At 46.4% G+C, this 23,973-nt stretch overlaps 1 protein-coding gene across 2 annotated transcripts in view; it reads right to left on the bottom strand.

Annotated features, from left to right (window-relative positions):
- nfasca (neurofascin homolog (chicken) a) overlaps nucleotides 1-23,913 on the bottom strand; it is a 40,293-nt gene extending 16,380 nt beyond the window's left edge. Inside the window, exons 1-19 of one of the 2 annotated variants that reach the window (XM_088390407.1) lie at nucleotides 23,324-23,913; nucleotides 8,708-8,745; nucleotides 7,101-7,277; nucleotides 6,762-6,779; nucleotides 5,940-6,045; nucleotides 5,349-5,545; nucleotides 5,013-5,135; nucleotides 4,748-4,918; nucleotides 4,365-4,412; nucleotides 3,023-3,134; nucleotides 2,750-2,934; nucleotides 2,551-2,682; nucleotides 2,291-2,434; nucleotides 1,882-1,993; nucleotides 1,647-1,813; nucleotides 1,420-1,567; nucleotides 1,028-1,152; nucleotides 415-459; nucleotides 3-104 (exon numbers count right to left, since the gene is read on the bottom strand). In XM_088390407.1, the coding sequence (XP_088246533.1) occupies nucleotides 3-104; nucleotides 415-459; nucleotides 1,028-1,152; nucleotides 1,420-1,567; nucleotides 1,647-1,813; nucleotides 1,882-1,993; nucleotides 2,291-2,434; nucleotides 2,551-2,682; nucleotides 2,750-2,934; nucleotides 3,023-3,134; nucleotides 4,365-4,412; nucleotides 4,748-4,918; nucleotides 5,013-5,135; nucleotides 5,349-5,545; nucleotides 5,940-6,045; nucleotides 6,762-6,779; nucleotides 7,101-7,188 (2,023 nt within the window). In that variant the 5' untranslated portion in view covers nucleotides 7,189-7,277; nucleotides 8,708-8,745; nucleotides 23,324-23,913. The remainder of the gene's footprint in view (nucleotides 1-2; nucleotides 105-414; nucleotides 460-1,027; nucleotides 1,153-1,419; nucleotides 1,568-1,646; nucleotides 1,814-1,881; nucleotides 1,994-2,290; nucleotides 2,435-2,550; nucleotides 2,683-2,749; nucleotides 2,935-3,022; nucleotides 3,135-4,364; nucleotides 4,413-4,747; nucleotides 4,919-5,012; nucleotides 5,136-5,348; nucleotides 5,546-5,939; nucleotides 6,046-6,761; nucleotides 6,780-7,100; nucleotides 7,278-8,707; nucleotides 8,746-23,323) is intronic. The other variant, XM_088390408.1, reaches the window with a different exon arrangement.
- Nucleotides 23,914-23,973: the final 60 nt, after the last annotated feature.

Here is a 23,973-nt window from a genome sequence, read left to right as displayed (position 1 = left end):
ACCTGTGACGGGACTTCTGTGGTCATTTCCAGGGATCCAGGTGAGGCGAACACTCCGGGCTGCCGGATCTGACAGCTCCAGATCCATAGGAGGGTCGGGGAGGTCTGCAAGGAAACAAGATCTTAAAGCACATTACACAGGTATGCTATATTTACTACGTACGCTATATATCAGCTGATTTGAACAACGTTGGTGCGCATTGTAACAAGAAGCCAAATGGCTGTCAAACTAGTTCACCAATTAACAACTATTGTATTGTGTGAGGGAACTGAGTTGAACATGGGCATGCTTAGTAAAAGAAAAAAGTATGGAACACCAGAAGTTGAAAAAAAGTTCATTTGAAGTATTTGTAATCATTAGAGAGGCAGATGCGCAATGAGCTAAAAGAAACACAAGACCTCAATTGTATGTTACCTGGAGGCAAGGCACTAGAAAGTGAGGGGTTGAGGGAGGCTTCTTCTGTCAGGTCAAGGACCAGGAAATGGGTGGAGTGGTTAGAGTTTGCAAAGGAGTCCCATCGCTCATCAAGAATGCAAGTGCACAGTAAATGTCAATAGCGTTAGACACATTTGACACTTTTGAATTGATTTGAAATGATTGCCAGGAATGGGATTTCACTATTGGACCCAAACAGGCACCCATTGAAGCAACACACGTGTGCGTGTGTGTTAATAGTATATCTCCTGCAAATATATCCCGCATGGGACTATAGAGCAACCATCAATGCAAATGTGTCAAATGTTTAAAAGCAGGATTTCAATTGGATTAGAATACAACAACATTTCTCGATTAATCCGCTAGGTTAGGTGCAGTGAAAAGAAACGTACAATGTAATTAGTGTGTAACATTAGTAGCATCATGCATGATATGCATGCAACATACAAGTCCCTGCGTGCGTGCATGCGTGCGCGCATGCGTGCGCGCGTGTCGGTCTGTCTTCTAGCTATTCCGCACGTGGAGCTTTTACTGGAGTGTCGCGTCCGCAACGGAAGCTAAATGCCGTCCGCTGTCCAGTAGGCGCGTGTACCTAACACGGTGAGACGAGCCGAGGCCGAGTCCCGGTCAATCTCGGTTTCAACAGTACACGTGTAAGTTCCTTCGTCGCCCTCGTTGACGTTCGGGACGGTCAGCGATTCCTCGTCTTTCCTCAGCCTGGTAGACGAGCGATAACACACAACATAGCATACCGGATGATGCTACGATAGTAACATGAAACAGTTTCAGGACCTAATGGTTCAAAAAAATCGAAAGGAGAACGTAAAGCGAGATGGAAAATGAAGACCTAAATACAACATTTTCCCAACCTGTGGCCGATTGCCGCTTGACAGTACAAGAGATGCATCCAATACCGTACGACCGACTATGCTTTGAAGAACGAGTGACGTGTCATCCACGACATTTTCTCTCTCGCTCGCTTACCTCCATCCCAGATGGATGGGCTTGTCATCCTTGGTCCAAGTCACAGTGGCAGCCAGGCTGGGATCAGATTTGACTTTGCAGTCGAAACGAGCCGTGGACCCCCTGATGGCCGACTGGTGTTCAGGGGCCCCGACGATACGGCTGGGCTCTAAGGAACAGTCGGTCATTTGGTTTGATGCCTCCAAAAGGCACAAGCTCCTATGGCTTTTGCACGTCTTGTGTCTGACCTTTGACCTCCAGGCGGACCTGGTTTTCAGCCATGCCCAGAATGCTGCTGGCCACGCAGGTGTAGGTGCCCTCGTCCTGCGCTCTGGCACGTTGGATCTCCAGGCTGCCGTTGATATAAGCGCGGTAATGTCCGCCGTCGAGGCCGCTGCCTTGTCCGTTCTTAAACCTGCCGTGAACGTTAGCGGACGTGAACACGACATTCGGTTCAGAATGGCACTTTTTCCGCACGCTTACCAGCGTAACTCTGGAATAGGGGAGCCGAAAAAGGGGCAGTTCAGAAAGGTGCGGTTGTTCTCGATGACTTTGATGAGTTGATTTTTTGGCCCAAGTATCCTTGGACGCATATCTAGAGAGAGAAATGATTCCCCAAGTTGCGAATCCAATCGCACATTCAAAAGAAAAAGCATTTGTCTGGAGAAAAGAAACTGTTGGTACATCTTTCCCCACCCACTGTAATTCTTTCTTTCTGTCTGTCTGTCTGTCTGTCTCTCTCAACATCATCGTTTGCGCAAAGGCTCCCGAGACCAACCAAGAGCATCAGCTCACCTGCATGACGACGCACGGCACGTTTTTCACGGTGCCAAGCGCTCCAACAATGAAAGCGGGCAAACAAAGGCCTCCGCTTTTAAAATGGCAATCTCACCGATGACACTGACAAAGGCATTTGCCAGAAGGTAACCGTGCTGGTTGGAGGCGTTGCATTGGTAGACCGCGCTGCTTCCCATCTGCACCGAGCGGAAGATGATGGTGTCGCCCATGAGTTGGCGACTCGGGTCAGGCAAAGAGCCTGACCGCGGGGCAAAGAGAAAGCCATCGTTATCAAAGGTCATACGTACGCATACGCGTCGGCTTACGATTAGTCAATTGGATGGCAATATTTTCAATTAGCCAGAGACTACTCACTGTTTATGGGAATGCCGTTAACCAGCCATCGGATGCTGGGTTTGGGGTTGCCGTTGGCCCGACACACCAGGCGGCCATTGGCTTCTGGAGCTAGCACCAAGTTTGTCGGTTTGTCCAGCCAGTAAGGAGCCGCTGTGGAACCCAAAGGCACGTCAGCAAGCAGTTCCTCTTGCAGATACTACCAGCTGGCCGCTCTCACCTTTCACTTGAACAAAAATGGAGTGGCGGACGCCCCCTAAATGATTGGTGGCCATGCAGACGTATTCCCCCGTGTCCTCCTCTGACACGGCCACAATCTTCATGGTCTTGTTGTAATTCTCAAACTTGACCTTGTGCGCCGGCAGATCGCCGCCCTTCTTAAACCATTTGATAGTCGGCGTGGGGCTGCGGGTCGACACGTGCGCGCACGCGTCAACGCACGGGAACAACGCGTCTTGTGTGTAGTATTGTGCGTGCGTGCGTGCAAGCTCACAGTCCAGCAGCAATACACTCCAGCAGCAGTTGCTGGTCTCTCAGCACCATTTTGGAGCTCTCGCTCCCCGACGGCGTGAGGAAGGTTGGCGTGGACTCAGCAACTTTACGGCCTACAAATGAAGAAAAAGGAGGCGTTGAAAGGCACGCAAAGCGTAAACCGCTTCAAAGACACACAGTGTCTACGCTGTAAGTGGCAACTCAATGGAAGGTTATGATTCCCATAACTTGTTCAGAATGGCTGCATTCCAATTCTGCAAGGCATTGATTGTCACTTTCTCCATCCAGTGTGTTGAGGTCAGTGCGGCCAGTGAACGGCTCCAACACAGGAAGACATTAAGCCGAGCTGAAACGACAAGGCCGTCCGTCTTCCTTAACGTTTGCCAAGGGAACAGAGGTGGCAGGCAAAGATTGCCACTAAAAGGCTGAAAAGGACAGCCAATCAAACCTGGCCTAGGTTTTGTCCTTTTTTCTTTTCTTTTTCTTTTAGCGTGGCATCACAATGAAGAACATCATTCATTGGATGTGCTTCTTAAACTTCTAGAGCCGGCAACTCTGCCACGCCAAGCCTTGCAAAATGAAAGGGAACCGTGATCGGCTATCCCGTTGACGTCAGGCAGGCCTTTTGCAGAAGCTACAGACATTAAGAAACGAGTCACGTGGAAGTAGGGAGGGACAGAGACAAAGATCCAAGTCGCTGCCAGGTTTCCCCAGCAAATTGGAAAGTGGCTACTGCTGCTGCTGCTGCTTTTTACACAGGCAACAATATTTCAATGGGAGCAGTTTTTATAGATCGAGTATATCTGAAGATCACAAGGAAAGAATTTTTTGGGGGGGAATGCCACCACGGAAGATACCGTGACAAAGAAGAAAACGATTATGTAGACGACGTCATTGAACCTTTACGCACAATGTGGCATAATACGTGCTACACACTGCCCTGGCTGCTCACGACAACTATTACTACTAATATAGAATTTATGTCCTCCATAAAAACACCCAAACAAGGAAAATTTAATCCATAGGTTGTTTTAAAAAAAAAAAAAAGCGCCCACCTCAAAGGCAATATGTGAATCATTGAAAATTGCATTTTGAAAATGGCTACAGGATTTAGTCGGATCAAAGCGTTAGCATTTAGCTGCATCAATGAACATCTCAAATGGATGAGTTAGTCTGTATTAGAAAGACAAAAGAAAGGATTGCTTCGATGACATTTGTTTGACAGGTTTGAAAAAAGGTTAGAATGTTAAATTGACACTGATGTCAGTAGGTGAATTAAACATGACTACGGATTGACGCTACAACTGGACAGGAGACTCCACTGTCCAGACTTTGTGACTCACCACCATATGGGTCAGTGTCATTGTAAGAGGTGTCATTATAAGGATCATCTGAAAACACACCAACAAGCAAGCGCACATATAGTACATATAAATCAAGCACAATACTCTATGTTTATTTTGCTCTTAGCATAAATGTCATAATGTCATCACCTGGAGATGGTTACCGCTCGCATTCGTTCTGTTATTAAATGACTAGGATTAGATGGCTGACATTTGATATTTCTTCCCGCAATCCATAGCGGTGGTCAGTGTGGGTGTTCACCCATTCCATTTTACAAATGTGTTATTTCGACAAAGGGCTCGCCCTCTTCCATGACGGCCGGCGGTCTCTTTTACGGCACGGCTTGAACCATGCATGCGTGTTGTTCCGTTCATGCACTCACTGGTAAGAACTTTGAGAGTGAAGGGGTTCTTCTGCTGGATGGTGTGCGTAAAGAGGAAGCGAGCGCTGCAGCTGTAGTCGTTCTGAGCGTCTTGGGCCACCACGTTGGAAAAGTACATGTCTCCGTTCAAACCCATGGACACTCGCTTATCCTGTCGGATCGGCGTCATCACTGGAACGTGGAAAAGGGCAAAGACACATTCATCTTGCTCCTATGGTGACACGTGTGCAGAAGGTGCGTATTGTCATGTCGAAATGCTGCTCACGACTGCTCATCCAGAAAGTGATCGGAGGCGGGAGGCCCGGAGGGGGGTTGCAGGGGAGGACCAGCGACGAGCCCTCGCTCACCACCACTGGCTCCAGCACCTCCTTAGGCCACAGAGGTGCCTCTGAAAAAAAAAAAAAAAAAAAATCACCAGGGTGTGCGTTCAAATGCAAAAAAAAAGAAACAACAGCAACAACAAAAAACTGTCGTCAGCATTTTTTGCAAAATTTCAATGGTGATATTTGAGATGTTTCTGCAGATGTACTACGCATTCATGTACTGATGAAATCAAATGAAAACATTTCCCGATGCATAGAATGTGCGTCGCTATACTTACTCGAGACCCGAAGTAGAATTTTGTTGGACATTGCCACTCCGTGATCATTGGTGGCAAAACACTGGTATTCGCCTTCATAGTCTTCCGGCCGTCCTCCGTTCCGAAATTCGATTTCCAGGGTTCCCGAACGTTTGCGCATTGTCACACGCAGATCTTTTGCAGTGTTGAAAAACTTGCCATTCCTTCTCCATGAGAACCTGAGGCACCAAATCAAAGAATTCACATTGCGACTTGGCGGGATTGAATTTGTGCCGAGGGAGGGAGGGAGGGAGGGAGGGATGGATGGATGGATGGATGGATGGACGGACGGACGGACGGGTGGACGGACGGACGGACAGACAGACGGACGGACGGACGGACGGACGGACGGATGGACGGATGGATGGATGGATGGATGGATGGATGGATCGATGGATGGATGGACGGGTGGACGGATGGACGGGTGGACGGATGGACGGATGGACGGCATGATGGACGGATGAATGTGCAAGTGTGTGCACAGCCAAATGACCCCAAGTAGACAATGTGCCATTGTCCAGTCCCACTGGTGATGTAAGAGACATTGCGTTTGTGTGTGTGCGCATTCCTTACGTTGGCACCGGGTTGCCCTTGGCTTCGCACTCGATGATGATGTTATCTCTGGGGTCAACAATGTAATCCTTTACTGACTGCTTGGTAATAGTAGGGGGCTGTTTCACTGACCAAAGAGAGGAAGCAGAAGCATGGTTGGTTGCATTTCTATACACACAGGCACGCACGCACGCACGCACATGCACATGCATATCTGCTCCAAAAAATGTGGATGAAAACAAGTCCCGAGATGGCCCTTCATTTAACGTCTCATTACTGTTCTTATTGTTTTTCTGGTTCAGTCGGTATCCTAATTAGCAGCAAAATAAAGAAAATAGCAAATGATGTCTAAAATGGCTTGTAGAGCCACAGCCAATCATGTCCAGGCCAGCCCACCGTGTTCACTCCACTATACATATTTAATGTTTTAGTAAAGACGACCCCCTCTCACTAAACAGAGCCGACGCGTCTTTAGCCATTTGCTTCCAGCTCGCCGAGCCCTTCGGGGCTTTCAATTGCTACACACACACGCACATGCAAAATGATCAAGAGTGAGAAATGCTTTTCCCTTTTTTAAGCAGAGGCTAAAGTCCTCCACAAAGAATGCAATTTGTACGGTGTGTCTTGGCAAGCATCTGAATGCTTTCACCACATGGTTCGTTGTGCTACAAACAAGCATACATGCAAATTAAAACGGGATGCAAATTGTCATGTTGAATGACCTCCATCATTTCAAAGCATGGCTTCCACAGTTGTTGCCAGGGAGGGCTCGCTCGGAGAGAACGAGCGCACCAAACCGGTGGGAAAGACTGACAATCGACACGTTCAACACAAAAGACTTACGGTCCGCCAGGATCTTTGCTGTTAGTCCAACGTAAAGCGACAGGGAGACAGACACAAAGTGTGGGCACATTGTAGAAATGATGTTACTTACGTCATATATGTATCAAACACACACACACATTGAAGTATTCTACAATATTGACATTCTACAACTTGAAGGTCTTGTTAAATGGTGGGGACGGAGAACTTACCTGTTTGTTGTTTTCATACGATGAGCCAAGAGAAAGAAAACACAAAGCAGGTGAGACGTTCTTCTCAACAACGGATATAACGCACACTTTCTTGATCGCTTCTTTCTTCATTAGCTTTCCCCGAGTGATTTATTAACGCCGCACTTACGATCATTTGGTACTTCGATTGTGCCAGATTGGCGCCACAGCAGCAACGACATGAAAGCCAGGGCCCAATGGCTGGCCCGCCTCATCATTTCGGCCCGCCTCAGCGCTCCTGACGACTTCTGGCACGCTGCTGCTGCTGCTGCTGCCTGCTGCTGCTGCTGCTGCCTGCTAAAACACACTGAGACAGAGACAGGTTAGAAAAAGTGCTGTCCTGTACGCAATAACCCTAACCCTCCCTATTTGCAAACTACAAGACGTGCATGTGCATAAACTTTCCCATTCTAATATGGCACAAAACTGCTGAATAGCAAAGCAACAAAGTGCAGGAAACCACTTGGTGTATGTTGTGACAAAATCAACTTTCATCCACTCTTTGATTATATATACGTACTATATCTCCATCTTTTTGAGGACAAATGTAAACACACATTGATCAACTAACTCCTCCCTTGAAACAAATGCTTTGTGCACTGTGGGTGAGAGGCGCACGCAGGCCGTGAGCCACCAGTTGCCCATCAAACACAAGAGTCATTGTTTCCAAAAATATACGTACGTACACTACCTAGTACATTTCTCCAGTGGCCTTAAGCAACGTACTCGATCGACCCGGTCGGTCGTGCTGGCAGCATGCCCTCTACGGCAACTTGGGTTTGTGTGTGGAGACAACCTTCAAAACATGTTGATACACCTCCTCCGGGATCTGCCGTTCCTAAAAATAAACACTACACCACCCAAGCAGACTCCAGCCATTGCCCAGGATCTCCTTCAGGTGCTGCTGGTCTTCCGTTCCCAGCCAACTGGGAAATGTATAGTCCTCTACCTTCATCGACTGTTCCGTTGTCCTACCTTGAGCCGACTAGTTTCATGAAAGGAGCTCTCGATTTGCTTCTCCATCTGTCCTTCAACGGTGGGGAGCTACGCATTTAGTATATTGAATGGCCGCAGATGAGCATTTTATGCGCATGTTTCCACAAAAAAAGTGCCCCTTGGACCGGCCCTGATGTATTTTATTTATTTATTGGCTATTTTTTGAAAGCTTTAGGGAGTTCACTTGAAATGTAATGGCACAGGTTGGATTGCCTTTCTAGTTGACCTAGCTTACACACGATTTACACACACACACGCACACACACACACACACACACACGAACCATATACTCGCTCAAGCAAATCACATGGACAAGATAAACACAACCAGGTCAACAGAACGACAAACAAATTGTATTGTAGTGCTTTGCTTCTGACACGCTTTCTGAGGGAATAAAAAAAGCCACAGTCAGAGGGAGGGACTTGTATATATCGAAACCATCCTAGGGGCTAAGCTAAGTTGCCTTGGGGCTTTATGCTCCTGGCAGATAAGCTAAATCAATTGAAGGTGAGGTTACCCTGCAAAGTCAGGTTCCCAGGGTCCCTATGATGATTAACATAAATTGAGATGTTTCCCCTTCCCCAGGTGTCATTGGGGTTCAACTGTCTTCCACATACGAGAGAAAAAACAACAACTACAAAACAAATCTGAAAGCTCAGTTGTAGACTGATGAGAATCATTCGGATGAGGGAGGACCAGTCACCCAAGTCTAGCTACATGCAGATACAAGGATGACTTACCTTAATAATGATGTTTTCTCTGCGACCACTTTGCGGACCTGATGAAAGAAAACACAAAAGAGAAACGTATTATTTTCATGCTGCTGCATTTGTTATGCAAACTTTGATGCCAATTACTGACACAGGAGGAAAGATGTTGGAGCAGGGCAGCCAACACATGCCTCAGGACTGTCTGCAACTGCCAAAGAGCTCATCTGTGGTGATGCTCATCTTCTCTCGGGTTTTTTTTTTTTTCTTTCCTTTTCCCGGTTGCCCTCTGCTTCTCCTGCTCACACTAGAACATAGTTTGCCTGGAGGGCTATGGAAAAGACTCTCCGACAGCGCACAGCCTCAACATGCAAAATGTAGGCTATGCACACAAAGCACGCAAAGAGAAAATGTTGTTATTGATGAGAGATGTGGAAGAAAAGAAACCCTATGATTGTTCCATAAGCATGAGCACTTCTGCTGTCGTCGGCATGGCATTTCTCAATCACTCTCAACACTCATGCTGGCAGTGCTTCCAAATGAGCTACTACAAATCATCACAACCCTTCTGACTGCACTCTGTCACATAGTACTGAATTTCTGGGGAAGAAATGTTCAACTGGGTTAAGAGTTTTGCCATAGGGCAGGCAGGCAGGCAGCCACGCAGGCAGGCAGCCACGCAGGCAGGCAGCCACGCAGGCAGGCAGCCACATGAGTTTATTTGCTCCACTTGCAGAGGACGTGGATGAGTAAAGCTGCAATGCGATGTAACGGTGCGTCAACACAAACAAACGGACTACAGCAAATTTCTTTTTGAGCAAGCACTCTGGAAAAAGACACTCCTAATGACTTGCTTGTGTCTGTACACATACTTTTCTATATTTTTCTTTCCAGGCCTCCTGCACAAGAATAAATAGGATGTCAATGAAACAGTACAGAATAAGAGCCCAAGGCTCCATTCAAGATGCATCGGGATCTTTTGGTATGAGAGTGTGGACGCTTTCATGTACAGTCTATCACCTGCCTTTGAGTCCTAATGACTGTCCTAAGTGTCACCAGCTTTGGTCTCATGCACACAGACAAAAATAAATGGCTCTTACTCACACAAAGGTCACAGGTTACATGTTAAAGTGGTTGTGTGTGTGTGTGGGGGGGGGGGGGGCTGTGTCAGTAGCATCATTTCCGTAGCGCGGATGTCTTTTAAAGGTGTTGCCATGACAACCGCTGCTGAAAGCCGATGGGACCAAAATGTGGGGGGAGGCAAGGCAATGCTTGGTATTTGCGTGAAATCAACCAATTAGTAGCGATTATGCCATCTTTGATTTGAATTATTTAAGAAGAAAAAAAAAACATCCCTGTCTGTAGCAAGAAGAAATGTGTGCTGTGATTATATATTGCCACGGTCTGTTCGTGCATTGTTTGGCTTGACAGTAAGTGATGCTTTTGCATATATGAAGTAGGATTAGAATTTGGAGTAAACAACTGAACTGTGGCAAGTTGGGATCCATCTGAGCGCTAAAAGAAAATCCATTTTTTTTTAGGAGCTCTGAATAGAAACACACAGTTGCTCGCTGCCTGAATTGGTTGCAACTTTCTGCTTTTGATCATTGTCAACAAAATCTTCTTTGATTAACGCAAAGAAGGAAGGAAGGAAGGAAGGAAGGAAGGAAGGAAGGCTCGGGGCAAAAGAGCAGTGTCAGATTGCAAAGCCAGCACACTGCACACAGCGCAAATCTCCAGGGAAGGTGCCATGGAGGAAACAAGACTGGAGGATGGAGGGGTGCACCTTGAATGAGAAAAGAGTGTGCGTGCGTGGGTGCGTGGGTGCGTGCGTGCGTGCGTGCGTGCGTGCGTGTGTGTTTGTTTGTATCAGTGCATGTGTGTATGGATTTGTGTCATGCTTGGAAGGAGCTGCGGTTCAATCATGCCGACTGACCTACTTTTGATCAAAAGAGCAAATGGATGGAAAGTGGAAACGAGATCGGGGTGCTGTGAGAAATAAAAAGGGAAAAAAGCTAAAATCAACCCAGTTCAAGGGAGAGAGAGCGGGAGAGAGGGAGAGAGATAGAGATAGAGATAGAGAGAGAGCAGGATATCCCAAATCAATGGTTAGCCAATGCACATTGTGTGTCCGCAGATCGGCTTTTAACTCCTTCACTGCTATTCCAGTTCATCTTTAGAACCGTCAATGCTATTGAACGAGTTAAGAGTCTTCTTCAATTATGTCTGGCAGCCAATGAGAATAAACGTGTGCGAGCGAGGATCACGGCATCAAATGGATCAAGATGAGACATTTCAACTCAAGCCGATAGCGACTGGAAAGCAAAAGGCCTTATTTTTTCTAACCATTTGCCAAAAGTGCTTATGCAGTTGCCCTCAGTTGCAAGTGGATCGATCGCACTGAAAGTAAAATTGCTCTCCAGTGTAGGAAAAGCAAGCCAAGCAGATCAAAGAAGCGCATTGTTGGATGGGACGCCATGAGAATCCAATCAAAGCTCCAAATGAAAGGCAGGCAGGCAGGCAGGCAGGCAGGCAGGCAGGAGACCCCAATCAGTTTGTTGCCCCCTGTCACTTTCAGCCCATCACTGCCACAAAGAAAGGATGGAAAGAAAGGAAGGAAGCAAGGAAGCAAGGGCACAAGGGCGCAAGGAAGGAAGCAAGGAAGCAAGGAAGGAAGCAAGGAAGGAAGCAAGGAAGGAAGCAAGGAAGGAAGGAAGCAAGGAAGCAAGGAAGCAAGGAAGGAAGCAAGGAAGCGGCTCAAGCAGCAAAATTGGGATCCATTTATTTCTCTTGAAATCTAGTCGTCCTCACTCCGCTGTGTTTGAAATATTGAAGAGCACGTGCCGACATCCAAACGATTCCCCCTCCCTCACCTTTGTCACATATTTATGACAAACAAAGAGGCCATTTAGTCATGCCTTCAGGCACAGAGTAAAAGCCACTCCCACCTGCTGGCAGCCCCCAAGACATGTTGCTTGTCCAACAGTAGCACGTCAGCTCATCACAACAATAGAAAAGATCCAAATCACTCCATTGAAAGAGATTCCTTTGTTTCTGTTTTTGTGTTTGGCCTTGAATATGAACATCTGCTTGCTTCTTCACCAGAAAGCTACAATTGCTTTCATTCAAAATACATACGTACACAAGGACTTTCAAGTCAATGTGAGAAGTCTCCAATCCTTTGTGCTGGACTAAACGAGAGAGAGCGTCTAGTCTGGTGGTTGTGTTCACAATCCCCCACTGCTAGAAAAACACTCCACCTTGATTTGAAATGACCTCGGCCACACATCATTCGGCCTGTTGATGCCAATTTGCTTTGATTTGACTTGATTTGTTAAACGTTCCGTCGATATCTTCAGACGCTTTTCCTTTCCTCCGACAATGTCGGTCAACGTACGACCTCATTGGCACATCTGGATTTCACTCGTCAAACGCCCCCAGCACCCCTCCCTCCCTCCCTCCCTATCAATCCCTTTTCAACTTCATCCTCTCCTTCCTGTCCAATCAAAAGCACCCCCACTCAGCGGGGCTCCCTAGCAACAGTGCCACCGGAGAAAAGAAGGATCAAATTGGGGGCAGAAACAAATCAGGGAGATAAAGAAAGACGCTGGCTTGCTGGCTGGCTGGCTGGCTGGCTGGCTGGCTGGCTGGCTGGCTGGCTGGCTGGCTGGCTGGCTGGCTGGCTGGCTGGCTGGCTGGCTGGCTGGCTGGCTGGCTGGGCTGGCTGGCTGGCTGGCTGGCTGGCTGGCTGGCTGGCTGGCTGGCTGGCTGGCTGGCTGGCTGGCTGGCTGGCTGGCTGGCTGGCTGGCTGGCTGGCTGGCTGGCTGGCTGGCTGGCTGGCTGGCTGGCTGGCTGGCTGGCTGGCTGGCTGGCTGAGGACAGGTGAGGCCAGGCGGTCGATCTGGAGATGGCAAGTCTGCGACTGGAGGTCCTGCGAGTGTGTGTGTGTGTGTGTATCGTGCATGTATGCGTGCGCATGGGTAGTTTGCTTGTCTTCCAGGCCTAATTTACTGAGATGGGCCCATCTGCCTCCAGGTTACGCTAAACTCATTCTGCCATTTGCTGCTCTGGCTCGTTGTCTCACTCGCACACAAACACACACACACACACAGACGCGCACACATGCGCGCGCACACACACACACACACACACAGACAAATTAACAGTTGTCATCTGTCGTTTCTCTTCTATAATTATAATATTAGCAAAGTTCATTTCCTCAGAACAGGCTCTGTCCTTTTCCCGTGCCTTTCTTGAACTAAATGATATTAAGTCCGTACAGAATCTCTTTAGTCCATCATGAGGTGAATGTTTGACCATGTGTAAGGGCATAGTGAACAGTAGCATCACTGTATCGCTTCTCTATTCATAATTATAGAAAGATATTATGTCCAGCTGTCCAGTACTCCTCTCTGCATTTAAATTGGAAAATTAGAGTGACAATAACGGGTTCAACAATTTAACTGTTTTCTCATTCTGTGTGTGTGTATGTGTTTTTTATGGTTGTATGTGTCGCTTCCACATTTGTGGACGCATGTAGTTTGCGTGTGCACGTGCGACGAGGTGCAAAACACCGGTGAAGAACAAAAAAAATGATTCTTATTTACCATATATCATAGCACTCGGCAAAAAAAAAAACACATCACCAGTCAATCTGGTGACCGATGGTGGTTAATCACGTTTCATTCATACGCAACTTGCGACAAACCCTCTGAATGATTGCAGAAATGAATTCCTTGAATCAATTCTAATCATCACCATCTTAATAGCAGCAACCTGGCGCAACTGTTGGGTGAGCACAAGATGGTTTGGAATTTTCCACGTGTCGGCAATTCACAAGGGGAAGATCTCAAACTTTAGCTGCCAATGTCATGCATGCCCAGTAAGTCGACTTCCATTTCTGACAAGTACGGCCAATTCTACCTGCAAAATACCCCCCAAAAAAGAAACCTCTACCCAGGCGCACAGTTGGTCTGATGAAAATGTGGCCCTTGATATAAAACAGATGCAGAGGAACATAATCCAATTGTGCAACATAATATAGTGCCAAAAGCTATCAAATGTAGTTTGGCGAGAAAATGAGAGTTTTGCACGACACGCAAAAATTCTGCCAAGTCTGCATGACCCAAAGGGATTCTGACAAATGATGTGTTTATGTAGAACACTCACATCAAGCGCCGAAAGTTTGGACTAACAAAATATCAAGCCAATCCATGTGGAATGGTTATTTTGGAGTCGGAATCCGAAAAGAAAAGGGGGGGGGGGGAAACCAGGGTCCGTTGCGACAGCCTCATTGCTCCCAAATTAAAGGAACTATTACACGAATGAGTGGAGCAATGGCCATTGGCAACCTGAGCCCTTTTGCCCATCAAGAAACTCACTGGCTGGAAAAAGACATGCAAGGTCAAGAAAGAATCATCTGCAGAGTGCAGGGAAAATGCAAAAAAGAAGGTGCATTTATTCTTCAGTCCAATAATAATAGAATAGTACAGTGTCATGTAGCGATGCGCAAGTCATTTCATGCTGGCATTGCTGTTAGCCACATCCAACCATCCACCCAACCCTCCATTTTCGATGTCCCCCCTCCCCCATAAGCATCACAGGCAAGCTTTGGCCCATGTCAGTGACTTTGAGAAGGAAAGTTCACTCTGACTTGTTCCCCTGTCAATCAGAGGCTATTGCATGAGTTTGTAAACAAATACTACATAGTAAACAGGATCAGAGCGAGCACACAGTTAGTTCCATGGTGTTAGAGCGAGCACACAGTTAGTTCCATGGTGTTAAATGTCGGCTGTCACTGGCTCTTCCCTCTTGCAGTGTCTATGACAACCAAGCAGACAGCTGTAACCCGCCCGCCAGCAGCCATTTGTCACACACACGCACACACGCGCACTGACAGAAGCATGAGCAGCCATGTGGCTAGGGGGCAACATCTGTATGTTGCCCCACCTGGACCCGCCCAAAGCATTCTCATCTTTTCTCTCGAACTGAGCCCTGAACTGACTGATGATGTCATCCACCAAGAATAATACAAGAAAGTCATGGGGAAAATTGTCAATGTACAAACTGAATTGTAAATGTATTTGATTTGGACTTCATCTACAAAGGCCATGTCCTTTTTCAAAACCTAACGTAGCTATAGCCAGCAGCCCTGCACTTGAAGCACATGTAAGACTCTGCGGGAGACATACGAGTCCTCTCAACAAAACCAAAGACTGAAAGACCACACTGGCTATTAGTCTTTCTCACTCACTCTCACTCACTCGCTTTTTCTGTTTTGTGGCTCAGCTCCACAGTGCTCGAGAACAAAGAAAGGGCTGTCTGGATTGGAGTCTGCTCGTGTTTGTGCGTACAAGTGTGGCTGACTTTGTGCATGCGTGCGTGCGTGCGTGCGAGCGATATATACAGGACATCAGTGGACCACCCCGCACGACACCCTTCAAAAATGCAATACGTATAGTAATGGTCCCTTCGCAGACGTCACACACTCGCGTCAAAGCTTCAACAGACATCAGTGCATATTGAAGCGTAAAACCTCTTCAAATCATGTTCAAAAGTGGCCAATATAAGCAAGCAGTATGCATCATGAAGATCTAGATTCACTCAATATTGCTCCATCAGAATTTTGGACAAGCACAAGGAGCAGTATAAGCAGTGATTATTTAGACGATGGGTTAACACAACTGTCAGCCACTTGGTCACATCTGCGAGATCAATATGTCATCAGTCTCGGGCTAATTTAACAATGACAGGCCGAGCCCTGCCTGAGCACTTCATGTCAAATGACAAGCAGACTCCAAATGAAAATAACAAAGCATTCATAAGCCTGGACCTTTCACATGAGGAGAAAGTCTTCAGCAGAGACAACAGCTTACACAAGCACTTCTTTACCTTTCTCAATGCACGCTTAAATCCAGGTTGACACACAATGTTGTATCTCCATCCCATGGGACGACTGGACAATTGTTCATCAAACACACAATGATTGGTGTCAAAATATCATTGTGGCTATTTGCCAAGCATCTCTTGTATTCATATCTATCTGTGTTCCTCTCGCTGGGTCATATATCGGTGACTCGGCTTGGTTGTGTGATCTCTGCTCTCCGCTCTCCCTCCCTCCCTCCCTCCATCTCACACTCTTCTCCATCCATCTGTCACCGCCCCCTCATTTGCCCCCTCCCACCTCATGAATTATTAACGAGCCTCACACGCGCTCAGTCAAACGGTAACATTCTTTAAATACACAATCAAACAGTCTGAATAAAACTCAAGAAGATTTATGCTATGCACAAATATATATATTGGTTTCCATGGTAACCATGGTCGCTAGCATTGGTGAATCAAAAAGAACTTTGGCCACATGTCTTAAGACCGTTTCCAAATGCTTCCCACTGTTTTGCAAAGAGCGTTAGCCAAACAATGGATTGGACAAGACAAACTGCAAAAGTGCTTGCAACCTTGATTTGAACCCTGACAAAATCACTTGACCATCTGAATGCATTATTTACATTCGAGTACATGGAATGAATCCATCATTCCAGTCACACTGCACCAACACCTAACCAAAAGCTCAAACACACGGCAGCCACGCATGAATACATTTACACGCAAAAATGCACAGGTCACCGACAAGACAGGGCTGGCTGATCATGCATGAAGGCAAGGCGAGCGAGCGAGCGGGCGGGCGGGCGGGCGAGCGTGCGTACTCAAAACACACACACACACATAGCTGCCCACGTATGTAGCACAGGCGAGAAAGCCCCCCCTTAGCTGGAGGCTATCTGAGATTTGTCATGGATGCGACATGGCTGGAAGCAAGGTCAGTCACGGTAAATGAGTGTGCACATGTAAATTGGGGAGCACAGTGCAACATTTTCCACATTAAGAGCTGGAGTGACATTTGGAGTGATCAAGCAGGTCACCAATTCCTTTCAAACTTGCTTCAATACTTCATGATTTTTCTGCAAAAACGCATTTTTAGTGCTTGGATTGAGATTTAAACAACATATTTGTGGGTCTCAATTCATTGAAATGAAAGCCAAAATCATTCCCCAAAAAATCAATGACGGCATGCAAATCATTCTTGCGTATAAATAGATCAGGTGCTGCGGCAACAACAGGACCATCTCATCTTTCCGAGTTCCCTTTAGACGTGTGCCAACACACACACACACACACAAGTAGACAAAGCAAGGACATGAACTTGTGTCCAGATGGACTGCAGCAGTTGACCTCCGATCATTTGTGCACACAATAAACGGACACACTTCCAGACACAATGCACTTAAGCTCCCTCACACACACACACACACACACACGTGCATGCGCATTACCATTAAACATAAACTGCACTGAGTATAATGTATGCCAGTCTTTCTAGAATACACAACAACCTTATTTCTATTTGCAGCTGTAACAATACAACAAAAAGTGAAAAAAGTCCATTACAACAAGTGAATGGCACTACCACGAAGGTGTCTTCAAATGAGTCTTAAATATGGACAGAGAGGCCAATTGAAAAAACATTTCAAGAAAAGATTGACTCAAACCTGCGCCACCGCTTTCAAACTGGCTCAAGGGAAACCTGGATTGAAAAATAATCCAAGAAATGAAGGCAATGATAGAAATAAATGAGGACAACGTAAACGATTTATGCCCAGGGGTTCCTTGCTTTAATTAACTCTGCAATGACCCCTATACACACACACACACACGCGCGCACCTACTTGTTTCCAGTGGTTATTGAAGCGGGTGTCGGGTCAGAGTCTACCCAGGGCAAAAGCACATATTTATGACTCATTTCGGCCCCCACTTTTATGCAGATGTAGTCCTTAGTAGGACCCATTTTCACTTGTGTAATACATTGTACGGTACGCGTGTACGTGCCCTCCACCTTAAACAATAAACACCGTGACTATTCACACAAATACACACTTTGTTTTGTGTGGGTGGGCAGCGAATGCAAGTTGATGCTTTTCATTCAAATATAACCAAACAGAATTCATGTGTGCGTGCGTGCCATGTCAGGCATGCGTGTGGGCTACTGTCAATTAGGCTTTGTTTATGTGAAGGAGGACTGTGAATTGTTGTACATTAAGATTAACAACAGATGAGTGTACCATTGTCCTTTTTCAAATAGTAACACACACACAGACACCAGAGACATGGCACTGAGCATTCTCGGCCGGCAGGCGAAACACGCTGACGCGACGCGTACAACTTTGCGTTTCTTGAAATCACGTCCCGTGAGTTGAGAACGTTTGGATTTGGTGCAATAGTCTTCAAAATGTAACAGAACCAGGACATGGTCAACTTTCCCACAGTGTCTGTTGTGCATTTCCCCCCAATTTGATGAGCAGCAGCAGCACTGAGTTGCCTCATTTGGAATTTAGGATGAGAGCCAAAATCGCTTGTTTTCTCTTCTCCTCTACCGCCCACTCGTTGACTAGCTCTGTGTGCGTTTGTACGTGTGGGCGAACATGCAGGGGTGCGTGCGTGCGTGCGTGCGTGCGTATGCCTTCGTTCGTTCGACTGTACATCTCCAACATGCGCGAAATAAACATAAATACAAATAAAAAAATGCATCCATTGTTTTTGGCGCCCTGTCTAATTGCCATATAGCACAAGCACCGAAACCGTCTGTCCCAATTCACCAAATAAAGTCAATTCACTTTGCACACATGAAGTCAATGCAGCGTTTGTCTTTTCGGGCCACGTCAAATGAGGTGACGGGCCCCCGGGCCTCGGGTTTGACACCTCAGCTCCAGCTCCACAGTGGTGTGGATGGACTTTTTGCTTTGTGCCATGATCAGCTTCTCAAAACACTTGTGGCATGAGGTGGGCGCCTGTCACTGACAGACTTTTTGCTTTGGGCGGCGAGGCACGTGTAGCACGTCACATGGCCACCGTGATAAAGCAAAGGAAGAGCCGCAGAGAGAATTGGACCGAGGCGGGCCAAGGGAGGGAGCAGCTGTTTCACAATAAACAAGAGTCAGGCTCAACGCTAATTGAGACACTGTTGCTATGGCTACATTGATGCCGCCCGTGTCTGGCCGTGACCAAAACAGGTCCGCAAACACAGCCGTGGAGAGCTGGCTACATTTAATTGAGTTGCGAGTACCCAAATGGAAGCACGTACTTTCTCCCAAAAAGCGCCATTTCTCATCATTATGTGTGAATGTCGTCCAACACAACCCAGCCCCCCTCACACACTTCTTGTCAAGTGGAACACGTGGGAAGGCAGCCAGCCTATTGTCTTCCACGCCACACGAAAAGCTGCCTCCCTCACCCCCAAAGGCACACGTTAACGCCAATCCCCGTGTTTTGTCTCTGACAACAGAAGGTGTGGGATTTTTTGGGGGTGTTTTTTTTTTTTTCCCCTTTTTCTCTTAATGAGTTAGCAGGGGCCACATGGCCCAAGCAGAGGCTCAAGTCATTTATTCATTTAGCCCATTGAACCTCGACAGCCTCCCCCCTCCTTCCTTTAACTGGCCAGCAAACACCAAGATGCATGATGTGCAAATAATGGGATGACACATCTCAAACATCATCATTTGACCCATCGTGCCAAATGAAAGCTTTAAGTGACACGTTTGTCACCGGCAGCCACATAAACCTAGCGAAAGTTGGTGACGGAATCAAATGAGGTGGTCAGCAGGTGGTCAGCGGCGGCAGGCGTACCAGTCATACACACACACACACACACACAGAAAACAAGCAAGACGTCCAAGGCCCCTGCATACGTAGCATCTAATGACATACCAAGACCACATATAAGAACAAGTGGACACAACTTGACTGGCCATCTGTGACAATCAATAACACACTCACTCTTGTACACAAACGGAAATATTCCTACTTGCGATATAATAATCGGTTCCATTTCGAAGGGAAAATCCAAAATGTCATTCAAAGTTGATGAAAGACAGCTCCTTTTTTTGCTTCTCTGACTTATTTGATTGCATCGGCTTTCATAGTGGTGTCGCTTGATCACTCCAAAAACGAACACCGGCAGATTGCACATACATAAAAAAACCATTTCCTCATGTTGTATTTTCATGGAAATTAACACATCACAGCATGGTATTTCTTTAACAAAGACACCAGGATTAATTAGTGACGAGGCTTACGCATATGTGGGCGTGCACGCACGCACGCAAGCACGCACGCACGCAAAGTTATTAATGCCAACTAGACTCCTGCGCTTCCTCTTCAAATCCACAAAGCCAAATGTAGAAGACAAATATAAAGGATAAGTGCTTCTAGTTTGACAAAGAAAATTCAAACAATAAGCACTTGAGAATTGATATGATCTGTAAGTAAGCAAGCTTTATTGGCCAAAGTACTGTCAAGGTCATGCCTGTTGATATTGTTCAAGCATGCCTAATGAATTGAAGATTGCCATGAAATATCAATTGCGCTATTAAATTAAAGGCCTCAGACATTTTACAATCAGATAATCAACAAACCAAAAAGGCTTCACAGTGCCATTTTTAATTTCAATGCCATTTGACTCTATTAAGTGGGACCTCCATTACGCTTGCATTGTTAACGTGTGTGTGTGTGTGCGTGTGCGCGTACGTGTGTGTGTGTGTGTGTCTTTTAAAGATCACACGCCCAACAGTTTTAATGTCCTTGACCGAGCCTTCATTTCCATCTTGGCATTTGATTTGATTGGATTAGCCCTGCTTGTTTGGTCACTATGTATTGGGTGTGCTCACCACAGATCAAATATTGCTCATTAATATCAATCAATCAATCAATCAAATTAGATTTGCAATAGCCAACTGGTGCATAGACAGGATGTTTGTGCATACGTGCGTCATATTCCTCCAGAGTGCGTACGACCTTTTTGGTGATTGGCCATCTCCCCTACCAAGACGGGAGCCTGCCTTCTTGCTTTCTTTCTTTCTTTCTTTCTTGAAATTGTCAGGGTCAGACGGACATTTTCCACCTCTGTTAAAAAGGTTGGAGACACCTGCTGAAAAATCTGGACCGGATCCTGGACTGGTTGCCATTCGGTTGCATGTGAAATGAGAGCAATATCGGAATCCCTTCCCTTCCACTGTCAGCAATATGAATGACTATTTCTATTTATTATCTATGTCACAGACATCTGTTCATCACTCTTCCATGTGTTTTGTCCATCTCATCTCACACTAATCTGTTTCTATTTGACAAATTCACCCCCTTCCCGCATCACTTCATCATCTTAATCTTGAACTCTGATGAGGCAGCCAGCCAGCCAGCCAGCCGGCCGGCCAGCCCTCTCAGTTGATCTGGTCATTTTTTGCAATCACTGCCCCCCCGCCCCAGCTTTCTCAGCTTCCCCTTCATCCCTTCTGTCTTAACCCACTTTCAAGAGCAAACAATAGAGACAATAGCAAGCGGAACCCTGAGGCAGAGGGAGGGAGGGAGGGAGGGAGGGAGGGGTTGTCCACGGCAGCCAGGGCGAGTGAAACTATCAAAAGACTGCTCCCCACAGAGAGAGCCAGAGAGATGCCTAGTGCCCATCTGCTGAGGTGCTGAAAGCAAAGAAGGGGGTTGCTTGCAAGAGATGGTGACAGATGACAAAGAGAAAATGAGATTGTGATCTGCGCAAAGGATGCTGATACATGCTATGTCCTCACCTTATTTATACGTCATCAATTTTAAAGATAGCCCGAGTGTTGCTGCATACAAAAAGTCTTTTGTGAACCTGCTCATTCAGTTTTCCACGACTCTGCAAACATTCTGTTACTTTTTTTTCTAATATTGGCTGTGGTATGGAAAATAATGAGGAAAAAAAAATATGATTACAATTACTATTTTGGAAAATGGCTGTAATATTAGGAAGGGTGAAAAAATGAAGGGGCTCTGAATACTTTCTGGACCCAATGTGTGTGCGTGTGCGTGTATGTCTATATATAATTATTCTTGTCATCCCTGAATACACCTGCCGCTCGACTCATCTAGCAAAGTGTTAACCGTGATCAATAAAGCAATGACATCCAGATGGAGGGAGGCCAACAGGAAGGCAATTATCGTGGTTCTTCATGTTGAAGAGCGATTTTGTTAACCAAAGGCTACAACCAACTAGCATGCCAGTCATCAGCTTGAATAAAAAAACAAAACCAAAATGTCAAGGTGACAGATGGGCCGCTACATGGTGGGAACAAGCCTTGAGGCGTCAATCTTTGGCACAATGGTGCTGCTTTCAAAGAGCACTTAAAGGCCCGTTTGGGGGGAAATAAAAGTCAACAACAGGTTGCCGACGCTTTACAGTAAACAATCGCACCAGTGTAGTGTGGAGAAGGGACTTTGGTAACATGCTGAACCAGGGCTTATTCGAGACATACGAAAAAGGCAGCCAACTGGAGGAAACATTATGATGTCCACTTATTGACTTCACATGGATTTTTGGAGCCAGAAAATACAATGGATAGGCCAATAAATGAAACCGACTGCTCGAGTGTTTACCATTCAGTCACGTTATGGCTGGCCTGATGATAGTAGATATCCCAAAAGGCCAACGTGTCATATCTGCCCTTGATTTCCATTGCAATGGCACACTTCTGGTGCTGCATAGAAATGGAGCCTTTAGTCTCCTCGCAGCAGTCTTTTCAGAGTAGAATGACAAAGAAGGAAACGGGTTGACTCTACGACACTGCTGACAAACTCATTGCCATAGGACTAAGGCATCCAAGAGATGGCACCAAGCAAAAGTCTAGTAGGTCAAAATCAAGACATACAAGATAGTACGTAGATGAGACAAGCAGCATCAAAAAAACGATTCTGACGAGATCCGTGCGGCGAGCAGCTTTGACCGAATCAGATGCTTTGTCTCAGAGGATGTGATCGGCTGCATACGTATATTTTAATCTCAACTACATTTAGAAAGTAGCCTGTGGGCAAATGGTCTTTTTGTCAGTATGCATCATCTGAAGACAATTTGGACCTTTGCCAGGATTCCCTCATGGTTGTTTTGTCTATCGCTAGTGGACTCAAATCTGGAGCCCAGCCACTAGCATGGGCCAACTAGGGGACATTTCAAATGATCAAATCAGTTCAAAAGGTGCCATCTATAAAAAGCCAATTAAACATGCAAGATGCAAGGCAATCAACACATTTGTAAATTGTATGAAGCATGCTTGCAAAGATTCCGCTCAACCTTTCTGGGGACAATCAGAACAGCAAAACTCTGGCGACCCCTGACGGATGAAGAAGCCCAATCAACAGTCGAGTTTGTCAACAGCTCTCTGCTGCCCTCAGCTGGACAATTGAAAGCAGCTGAGCAGGCAACACATTTGAAAACGGATGAAGATGAATCAGTTGGGTTTTTTATCACATCTATTGACTTTGTTTTATTATTGTATTAATGACAAGGGTAATATTGGTGTTTGGACTGCAGTAAACAGGTCAACTTGTCCAATTTGTCATCCAAATGAAATCGTTCTCCGTTTGATCTTTTCTTACTTTAACTTCATACGCAACAAAATAGTTCAGAACCACAAAAGAATCATCTGTTTGCGATCACTGTGAGCGGAGCGGAGCGGGCGGTTGGCGCGGAGGATTGGCCGGACGGACGGACGGACGCGCAGTAGTGTTTGCAGAGTTCCGAAGGAGAAAGTAGACAGAGTTTACGACATTTGCACGTTAGCGCTCGCTCACCTGTAGTGAGTCCGCTTCATGCGTGCTTACTTTGCCTTTCCCTGGTAGCGTCCCTGGTCTTAGCGTCCGTCCATCGCCTTAATCCTTGGTGCATGTGTAAACATTTGAGTGAGGAAGCGTTTGTGTCACTCATTATCTTGAAAACGGACACCTGCGCGCGGACTGGGAAGGGACGGGCGAGAACGCGCTCGCTCATGTGCGCGTTCCCGATCGCTCCAAGGCGCAACCGTGCCAGCGGGCCACATATTATTGATTTGATGTCACAATGATTCGGGCCGGTCTAAATGTAGACACGGGTCGGATTTGGTCCGCGGGCCGGACTTTGGGTATAACGGTTTAGTTCTGTGCGTGGTCTCTTGTTTTCCTCCAAAATGGGATTTGGAGATTTTTCCTTTCTCAGTTTGGGGGGGGGAGGCTGGGTCAATTCAAACAGTGTGCAGCAACAGCAGGGGCCTTCGATGAAATGGGAACATTTCATTTTCATCAACTTGCAAACGTAAAATGGGCATACTGTCTCTTTAGCGCGGTTCTTGCGAAAATGATAGTGAGGAAAACTATCACATTCAAACTTTGAAGTACATAAGATTAAAGTATAACTATGACGCACCCCCCCCCCCCCCCCCATACACACACACACATACGCACACACC

Source organism: Syngnathus floridae, chromosome 11 (genome assembly GCF_059516105.1).
Source record: "Syngnathus floridae isolate MCC-2025c chromosome 11, RoL_Sflo_1.0, whole genome shotgun sequence".
NCBI lineage: Eukaryota > Metazoa > Chordata > Actinopteri > Syngnathiformes > Syngnathidae > Syngnathus > Syngnathus floridae.
Note: the sequence above shows the minus strand (reverse complement) of the source record. Positions and strands in the feature narration are given on the sequence as shown.